Here is a 10,008-nt window from a genome sequence, read left to right on the forward strand (position 1 = left end):
GCCCTTTGGCAAAACCTTCCTTATAGTACCTATTCAAAAGCTGCTTGTCACTGTGCATACACAGAAAAGAGGAAGAACAAAATTTTTGGAGCATGAGATTTGTGCAGGAAGAAGAGAATACTAAGAGCGTGATGTGTGAACAGGAAGTTTGTTGTGTGTGTTGATGAGTGCTACCAGCAAGAGCAGTGTGCTTAACTATTAACATGGCATCGTGTACATTAGACACATCAAGTCAATAAAGATAAGCATTTAGAGTAAATAGAAATACAATATGCAAAACTGAACTCTGAAATAATGTGTGCAATTAAAAAAAAAATGTCAAATGAACTTTGCCCTTCATGTTATAGATGGTTTTACTATTTGTAAAATGTCATAGAGAAATGGTTATCCATTTATAATTATAGGATGTAGAAACATTTGTACTTTGAATACTATTCAATATGAATGTATTTGTGCTTTAATTATTCATGAATATTAAAGTGCTCGTTTAACTTGAACTGCGATAGTTGCTATAGATGTCAATGGTTGTGTGCATTATTCACCTTAATACATTATACGCGGCAATGTTGATATACCTTAATGACCTTTTTATAAATAAATATGCAGAAGATATGTGCAGATAATTATCACAGTAGTGTAGGAACCAGGAGGAAGGGGGCAGCTGGTCCCTCAAAAAGTTACTAAAGGGGGCAAAAAATATTAATGCCTTTTTCTAAACAACTTTTGGTGTGTACAGGAAAAGCTGAGGTTTACTAGGCGAATATGTATTTAGACCGATGAATGTTGATATGGGCAGATGAATGTTGCAATGTACCATTAAGTGTGAAGGAATTTCTGTTGGCAGGTGAATACCATAGAAGGACAAGAGCTAGCAAAGAGTTTGAAGATTCGTTACATTGAAGCCAGCGCCAAGACGAGAACAAATGTGGACCAAGCTTTTTATGACCTGGTGCGAATTGTCAGGTGAGCCACTGGTGTGCTTGTGAATTGTCAGGTGAGCCACAGGTGTACTTCATGCCTTGTGTGAAATGTCAGGTGAGCTACAGGTGTACTTTATGCCTTGTGTGAAATGTCAGGTGAGCTACAGATGTACTTCATGCCTTGTGTGAAATGTCAGGTGAGCTACAGGTGTGCTTCTTCATACCATTGAATGTCAGTATGCAGGACTCTTTTTATTGCAACGAAATATCACAAACATGTCCCATCGCCCTTTGTACAGTAACATCTGGAAATGTTACATTCTCATGTGCTGTGTGGAATGGGGCGTCAACCTATAAAGAAAGTTGATTGCTGATTCCTTCAAATCATCATGTTTTTATTAGTTTAAGAAATATAGTAAAATAACTATTTGTCATAAAATGGTAATTTAAAATTTTCTTTAACAATCAGAGTATGAAGAAGCAAACTGCCCTACCATTAGGCCAAAGTATCTTTATTTTTAAAAATAATAGTTTAAAGCCACTTGAACACACAATGCCAGAAAGGAATTCTGGTAGTAAACAGCCAGAAATCATATTGAGTGAAAGGTGTAACTACTAGAAGAATGGCTCCAATTTTGAATGCTGTAAGTGCTTGCAAAAAGAAAAAAAAAAAAGAAAACATAACAAACTTGCCCAGTGTACCTGCTGCAGGATGGTGTGTTACTGTCTGTGACAAGCCAGCGTGCTGTTGTTAAGGTCATTCACCTCACCTGGAAATTGTGCTTGAAAGGTGATAAGTGATCTCCACCCTCACCTCACTGTTACATAAATGAGGTGCAAGGGTTTGAATGCCAACTGTTGTTTCTGCTCACCTGCATTCATGATGAGGGCATCAAATCTACGTTTTTGATCTTGCATCACTGGTAGCTTAGCAGGCTAAGATTGACTGGTTGGTCAGCTTGTGGTGTCTGCAGTAGCTTTACAAGCTGATTGGTTACATTGGACTGAACACAGAGGCCAAGTCATTGTAAAGCATTGTTTATGTAGAGGTTGTTGTGTGATAAATGAACCACAGCATGGTCTCAAGCTTGTTGTAAATGTTTTGACATTCAGACATGTCATTATGTGGTGCTGCTGATGTCTTGAGACTGCACACTGTTGGTCTGATATGTTGGGAGGTGGCAAGTGGTGTTGTGTGGGTGTTAACATACAAAGATTGAAGGAGCATGAAAACTTAACTGTTGGAGCTGCAGCATGGGTATACTGGGGAATGGATACACAATGTTTTGGAGGGATGAAGAAGGCAAAGCAGTGTGAGAGAGGAGATGGGCACGATCCTATGAAAAAGCTAGCTCCAAGATAAGGGAGGACTCAAACACCTGTTTCCCAACAACCCCAAGGTCACAGCTACCTTTTTGTAACATAATTGGGGGCAGTGTGCCCAAGAGAAAACAAGAGGTCTAGAAGGAAACAAAAAAGATTTGGAAAAGAATGTACAGCATAATTAATTTTAAAAGTTTCTTTTTTTTCCCCAGGAAATTCCAGGCAGAAGAAAGGCCTCCTCAAAAACCAGAAACCAGGAAAAAACCACGAAGGTGCAACATTCTGTGACATAAAGCAAGAAACAGCTCTGCATACCTGTGTGGAATCTGGTCACTGGGTTAACCACCAGACAGCACCTGTTCTTTTCCTGCTGCTCTGACGCCGCAGTTTGTCTTCTGGCTCTATTGTGTCAGTGCTGCCATCCAGTGCTACTTCAGTGTCAGTGGATGCAGTCGGTTGTCAGATGCTACACCAGTTACATATCCTGTCAGAGTGTGTGAACTATTGTGTCGTCAGAACAGATGGAAGAGGACTGCATCATCATAATTGTTGTCATTCTACGGAGTGTACAATGTCATCAATGTCTACTGTGATAGTGAAAAGGGACATGACTTTACAGAAACCATCAAAATCTTTCTTGCTGGATCTTGATGAGAAATGTGAGGGTAGGTGGAATCACAGTATGTGGAGACTGCTAGATTCCACTGTTCTGACTGCAGCAAGTGAGATGCACCTCCCTAGCACTTCCATTAGATAAGACTCCCCTTTAGCCATAAACACAATACTTTCTCTTACATACAGACTGCTTCTTAATCTAAAACACAGTTGCAGGGATTTTGAAAACAACAGCCAAGACATTTTCCTCATTCATTTCATTCTTGGACTGTACAGACAAGGAACAGGATATGATGACCAGGAAAAGGACTGCTGTGTTTGTGGGGTGGGGGATAGGGGAAAAATACTACTTGCATGTTAGGTTTGAATGTTAGCCATATTTGCTATGAGAGATTGTGGCATGAAAGCTTTCAGAGAGATTGAATGGAAATTTTGGAATATTGGTATTTTCCAAGCTTGAAGTGATGTGAACTGGAGAATGCGAGCTCTCTTGCAAGATAGGGTAAGATCTGGCTTGCTTTGTGAGTAAAAGTGTGGATGTGTGTGAATGAGGCCGAGAGCTTGTGTGCATGTGTAGATTATTTATGGCTGTATGTATGCCGTGTTTTGTTTTTGTATATTTTATTCTTGCACCGTGTGCTTTTACAACAGTCTTATTTGCAGCTCTGCATCATATGACTTAACTTTATAAAATGAAGATGTTTTTGCACATTTTGTAATGGTTAATGGTGTTACTGTAAGTAGAAAAGAAACATTTACTTGTCAGAATGCAGCCTGGAGTATCTGTTGATGGTGTCTTTTATGATTAGAGAAGGCAGCAAATGGGTTAATAGCCAATACTTGTTTAGACTGGGGTGAGGATAAGAACAAGAAGTATGAGGGTTAACTGGTCAGGTGAACAGATGTTCTCCACCCACTAGTAATTTATTTTTACCTTGTACATACACAACACTCAATGCAGGTTTCTTTAGCTACAGGAAGATTTAGAAAAGGGTTCAGTTAGAAGACTGTGTGCCTGTTGTTGACAGCTGTACAACCCACTATAAAAAACCTCTAGGATGTGTGAATACTTGAGCAAGTGTTGCTTCTTCCAGCAAGCTTATTTATAATTATTTCCCCTTTCATTTATGACTGTTAGCTCATGAAACCACTTGCCTGTTCTTTATGTTACAAACAACTCACTAGAAATGCAAGGCCTTCAGAACTAGATTCTGAATTCATTCTGTATTGTTTATGAAGCAACACATCTGTATTGGACTTTACTTCACATTTGAATTTTTTAATTTATTAGCTGTGCATAGTGGGAGTACATAGACTGAAGTACAGATAAAGTTACAGTTTTCTTCTTTTGCTATTTGGTATAGCACTTTGCTTAGATCTCTGCATTTTCACTGGGTTTCTCTCTCTCTCTTTCTTTTTTTTATTTTTTATTTGATGGGGAAGGGGTTAATAGGAGTTGGTGTTTGGGCTCTTTTTATAGCTGATACAACAGTTCAATCTTTTCTAGCATATTAAATCATTCTCGACAGTTTTTTTTTTTAACACATTATAAGTTTTATGGGGCATACAGTTAGCTTGATACTCTTACCTGGTAGGTCTCATCTTGTAGGATCAAGTACAAATTCCTTGTTCTAAAAAAATGAGTCATTTGCTTAGCTTACCTGGGTGTTTTCTCTAGTTTAGGATTTTGTTATAGCAGAAGATAACTTTGCAGGTGATCCAATATTATCAAACCAAACCATTTGTTCTCTCCCTTTCTACAGCTTCTGCTTTCCTCACTCAATATGGTTACCTTTGTCGTAGGACAGACTGCTTTGTCACCAGGATAAATTTTTGGAAGAAAACGCCTCTTGTCTGCTGCTAACAGTCTATTATTTTACAACCTCAGTCTATTATCCTTCAACATTTGCTTGACATGAAGGCTTTGCTTAGTGTTGGCTGGGCCTATGTGTTGTTATTTCTTGAGGTGCAATGCAACAGACTGACGAATGAGAGTTGCTAGAAACTTGCCCCACTTTGTCATGTAAGGATTGGTAGGGACTTGCCCAGATTGTCATATAAGAAATGTTAGCATGTGGTACATTGCATGCTGACGACTGCCAGCCACAAGACTGTAGGGTCAGTGTAGTTTTGGCAGATGTCTGTTTTACAATCAGTTGTTTGCAGGTGTCTTACATGTTAACTACATAAATGTTGTTGTTATTTTTGTGAAAATCCTGTTTCAAGATGTCTATTTTTGCTGGTTTCCTTTTTGTTTGTAATGGAGTGCTTTTACTGCCCCACGTGTACACTTCGTATCATTGCCAGTCTTCAGCTTTCATAACTCTCACTTTTCTCCAAGCTGCTTTAAGCTTTTTTTCAACTGAATGTGTTATGTTCTTAAATTGTGATAACATTTTGCATATGTATTGTCTAAGACAAACATAAGGGTATAATTCCTGGGAATTTAGAAATGGAGATGAGAGGATGAAATTGTGTTAACATGCATTTTTTTCTTTTCTGACGTCTTTATCATGAAAACAGAGCATTTGCTGATATAAAGTTGATTCAAACTTTGCCAAATAAACTGTTATTTTTCTGGTGAGATGAGAATTGTGTAGAACAAAAGTGTTTTTACTTCAGCTTTCTTGATTGATGCAATTTTCTTTTTCCATCTCCTGACGTATATAAGCCATGCAGTTGTACTGTATCAAGTGTGTGGTCCTCATGAAGAGAGTGTGTAAACTGAGCCTTAAAGTTGATAGTGTTTTGGCTTCCCATCTGACCAGGCTAGGATCACAAGATGTTTTGATGATGGAGTTGATTTGAATCTGAAAAGACATAGCTATATCTGTTGTTATTTGTTGATATAAATATTACATCTGTACATGCAGACTATGAAAATGGGACAGGCATCTGTCATATCTGAAAACACAAATGACACCAAGGGTTAGGTAACCAGTTTTGTTCGCATTTTCCATTATTGAGTACAAATCTGAGATCTGTCACTGAAATCTGTGATCTTCCAAGTAAACCATACAGCTTTTACATCATCAAAATGCTGTGGGCCTACTGTCTGAAGATTGAAGTATAGGAAATCTCCATCATTTTGTAGCCATAATTTTAAGTCATTATATTTTTCAGATATTCAGGCCAGACTTGTCAAAGATCCACTTGCCACATTGTCATGATATAAAAGTGGAAAAATAGACTACACAAGTGGAGAGAAACTGGATAGGAACAAAGGAACTCAGGTTCACTGCTGAAATGCTTGAATAATCTAACTGCTAGAGGATGACAAAGTCCTCCATAACACTCTAGTTGATTGACATTCACATTGGTGCTACCTGCCTGATGAGTGATTATGCTTAGCAGTCATATCCAGATCAGGAAATAAATCATAGCAATGCTGTCATAAGTATTTGCCAGGAAATTGACAATAACTGTTGTCTTCGTCGTCATTAAACCGACCAAGAAGTCAGCAGTCATAAAGTCATCCAAAAGTGTCTGCTTGCTCCTTATTTTGGCTTCTTTAACGGAGTTAAATTATTCTTTGACAATTTCAAAGCAAAGCTGTATTTGTGGGGAAAATAGTGTTCAATGTAATCTGAAGTAACTTTTGAAAGATCACAATTTTTATACCAGATCTCAGACTTGCATGAGGATAGTTTTGATGATGTGCAACCAGTTCCATTCTTAACTGTATAAAATCTCCATGAAAAACACAAGCAGATCAGACAATTCATCCTCAGAATATTGCAAGTTGTGTTTTATAAATTAGTCCAGCCGACAAATACAGCAATGCAGAACTTGTACCGAGGATAAGAGACTTTGGAGATTGTACAGTCTGCCCCAAATCATAAATATCTGCTTGTGATTATCACAAACACTCTGGACCCACCTCACAATTATAGTGCCATGTGACCGTGGGTCCTTAACAGCACTCAAAAATCACAGAAAATAGCAAATGTCTAGTATCTTAATGTCAACCAACAACTATTAACCGTTTGTGTGTGTGTGTGTGTGAGAGAGTTTGAGACTGTGTGTGTGTGAGAGTTTGTGGGGGGTTTGTGAAAGAGAAAGAGGGAGAGATTGAGATTGTGTGTGTGAGGGAATGTGTGTGAGAGAGAGAAAGGGAGTGTGAGAGAGAGGGAGGGAAATAGTTTGAGGGGGGAAACATAGTGTTGTGTAGCCTGATGTAAAACAAAACATGGTGTATGAGAGTGCACTGCTTGCTTCACACATACTGAGCTTAGTCTTTCCAGCAAACTTGAATGTCAGTGTTTGCATGGCATTGTTTCCTCTCTTCCATTCCTAAATGTATTTTTCAGATCCTATGTATATTTGTTTGGCTGCCTCTTGCTGGCCAAAGGCTCCTTTGAGTCTGTCAGCCATACGACAGTTGGTGCCCAACTTGCTTGTTCTTGTGTTTCGCAAGATGCTAGAGAGTTGTCATGATTTGGTGCAGTTAAGGAATAAGCTTTATGAATGAATGTTTTTAAGGAATGTAAATTATATAGCAGCTGATTACTAAGAATGTTGCTACTAAAAAGAACATTTTCTGAAATACAAGTTTTTTTACTCATACTTCACAGTGGACAGAATAAATCAGAAATACACTTCATGGCTGGACAAAAAGCTCAAAATGCCCCCAGATGAAAGTGTCATTTAAACATGACAGTGCTGATTATAAGATTTCTTGGAAGTAAAATCAAGGGAGAAAAGAGTTCACATCCTAACTCGAGTGACAACTAGAGAGCAGGAAAACAGTGAGCCTTAAATCTGCAGTTGTTCACGTTTACCTACTATCTGATCTTCACCACGAAGCTTGATGCACACATTTTCAGGTTGATGTGGCCTGGTGAGGTCCTACTGAATTAATCCACATCAGTTAAGTCTTACTGATGCTAACATTTCAGCACTTTACACTAGGCATGTTCTAAAGTGATGCATTCTCAAGAAATAAAGGAGTCAGGTTATTGATGAATATGACACTGAATGTTATGCAATATTAGTTTTTAAACCATCCAGTAAATACAATCTTGTGATGGCTATCATGTTTGCAGTTCTTTTTTTTTCGGGGGGTGGTAAATTATATGAAGTAAAACTACCAAGAAAAATGTTGTCTTCATTCTGACTTGCAATTTGAAAGTTCTGTACAATTTTGTTGTTGTTGTAGCTGCTAGGATTGGGTGTTATGTTCACTGAACAAAGATCAGTCTGTTTAGAGTCTTGTCAGCAAAGAGTAGGAATCTTTCCCTTTCTTGTCACAACACCACAGGGTACGACTTGTGTGCTCTCTCTTCCTCATTTTGATATGAAATTAAAAAAGGTGTCATGTTCATTTATATTGCCTCCCATATATTTTATTCATCTTTTTATATAAGTCCATATGATAGGCCATATAAATGCACTTATATCAAGCTTTTTTATGTACGTGTGTGGTCCATGTGTATGTATATAATTATGCATCTGAACCACATTACATCCTAAAACATCAGGTTTATCTGCCCATATCAGGTATTGGTGTTGTCAGAAATGCTACATTGTCAAATACTTTCAAATTTAAAAGACAACAGAGCATTAGTCAAAGAAAAATCTCCATCCTGCTCATCTAACATATTATTTAATTCTTTTGCTGCAAGGCTAAAATGATTTAAAGATTTAGCAGAATAACATTTATTTTCCTAAAACTTAACAGCCTGTGTACATATACATTGTTTTATAAACAGCTTATTAGAATATGAAGACCATTTATTGATGAATTAGTCTGCATCATAAATTTAGCAAATTAGATGGTGTGCAATTAGAATTGCTTGGAAGTTTATCTAAACAATGACAGGGATGATGAGAAGGAATGTGTTTCAGTGACGTTTATCCTAGTGCTGATGTGTAGGGCTAATATCTGGTGTACTTGCATGTGGTACACTTCTGATGAGTGATTGCAGCCATTTTATATTGAGACATTTTAAAAAATATTGAGTGATTGAACCACAGACAAGAAGCAAAAAAAATAGGGGTCATAGGTTAGAGGGAATTGACTTTGTGATGCAGACATCCAACAGACTGGAAAGTATGAGAAAACAGGATTGTTATGCATGGGTCATTTTATGTCTAGACTTTGTGGTGGTGTTGCCTAGTTGATCAGTTCAGCTTGAGCAAAATATTACAGCTCTATCTTTTTGTTGGGCTGGAAATGTTTGAAATAAGAAAGAGACTGTAATTAAATTTACATTCGATTCATAGTAACTTTATTGTAGAAAAATATGGTCAGGCAACAGTTGTGGCTTTTCCAGTTTTGTCGGCGCATTGTAGCCAAAAGATGACAAAATATTCCTGGTTACTTGTGATATTAAATAGAATGTCATTGTGTTGCTCTGTTAGTTTTCGGTTTTGTATATTCCACGTCAAACCACTGAAGGTCGTCTGCTCTTGATTGGCCACATTGGAAGTGGTAGCAGCTGCTCATGTAATTAAATGTGGTAGCAAGTGAATCCTACCTTCATCATCCGATAGATTGCTTACACAATTTCGCTGACTGCAGAATTTGAGCCATTTTACCAGAGCTTTGAGTACCTTGACAACCATCTTAATATCTGCAAGCACACCTCTAAATGCTGAGCAGAGTTAACTACTCAAACTCATGTGTTTCACAGAAACAGGCTCTCAGGACTTCAGGACTATATTCACCATCCCAAATGCTGCTCTGTGTTAACAGCAGCTGGTAATAATATTGCAGAAATTAACTTTTCAAATGATAAGAAACTGAAGCGGTGTAGGACATCTTGAACAGATGTGCATCTGGATGGGGAACAATGTAGGTTTGAACAAGGATGCAAAGAATGTTCCCATTTTAGCCTTGAATGATTTAGGTCTTCATTTGGTGATCAGTCTGCAGGCTGATACAATGCATATTTGTAAAAAAAAAACCCAAAAAGCCAGTTGTCTAATGTTAAAAATCTGTGTGATTGACCCTGACAGTCTTGTGATAGCTTGTCCCCCTTTAATTTGCCCACTTCCCCGTGTATGCATGCCATTGTGTGAACATATTCTGTTGAAGCTGATCTGTGGATTATCATGTTCTGGGAAATAAATATTTTTAGATTCTAAACCAGTCTTCAGTACTCAACCTGTGTGTGCACATGCAAGAGAATGAGCATATGAAGTCAGG

General features: G+C 37.8%; 1 protein-coding gene across 1 annotated transcript in view; it reads left to right on the forward strand.

Annotated features, from left to right (window-relative positions):
• LOC112566584 (ras-related protein R-Ras2-like) overlaps positions 1-9,948 on the forward strand; it is a 29,872-nt gene extending 19,924 nt beyond the window's left edge. The window contains exons 5-6 of the mRNA XM_025242820.1: positions 845-963; positions 2,456-9,948. Coding sequence (XP_025098605.1) covers positions 845-963; positions 2,456-2,531 — 195 coding nt within the window. The 3' untranslated portion in view covers positions 2,532-9,948. The remainder of the gene's footprint in view (positions 1-844; positions 964-2,455) is intronic.
• The last annotated feature ends 60 nt before the right edge of the window (positions 9,949-10,008 follow it).

This window comes from Pomacea canaliculata, linkage group LG6 (assembly GCF_003073045.1).
Source record: "Pomacea canaliculata isolate SZHN2017 linkage group LG6, ASM307304v1, whole genome shotgun sequence".
Lineage (NCBI taxonomy): Eukaryota > Metazoa > Mollusca > Gastropoda > Architaenioglossa > Ampullariidae > Pomacea > Pomacea canaliculata.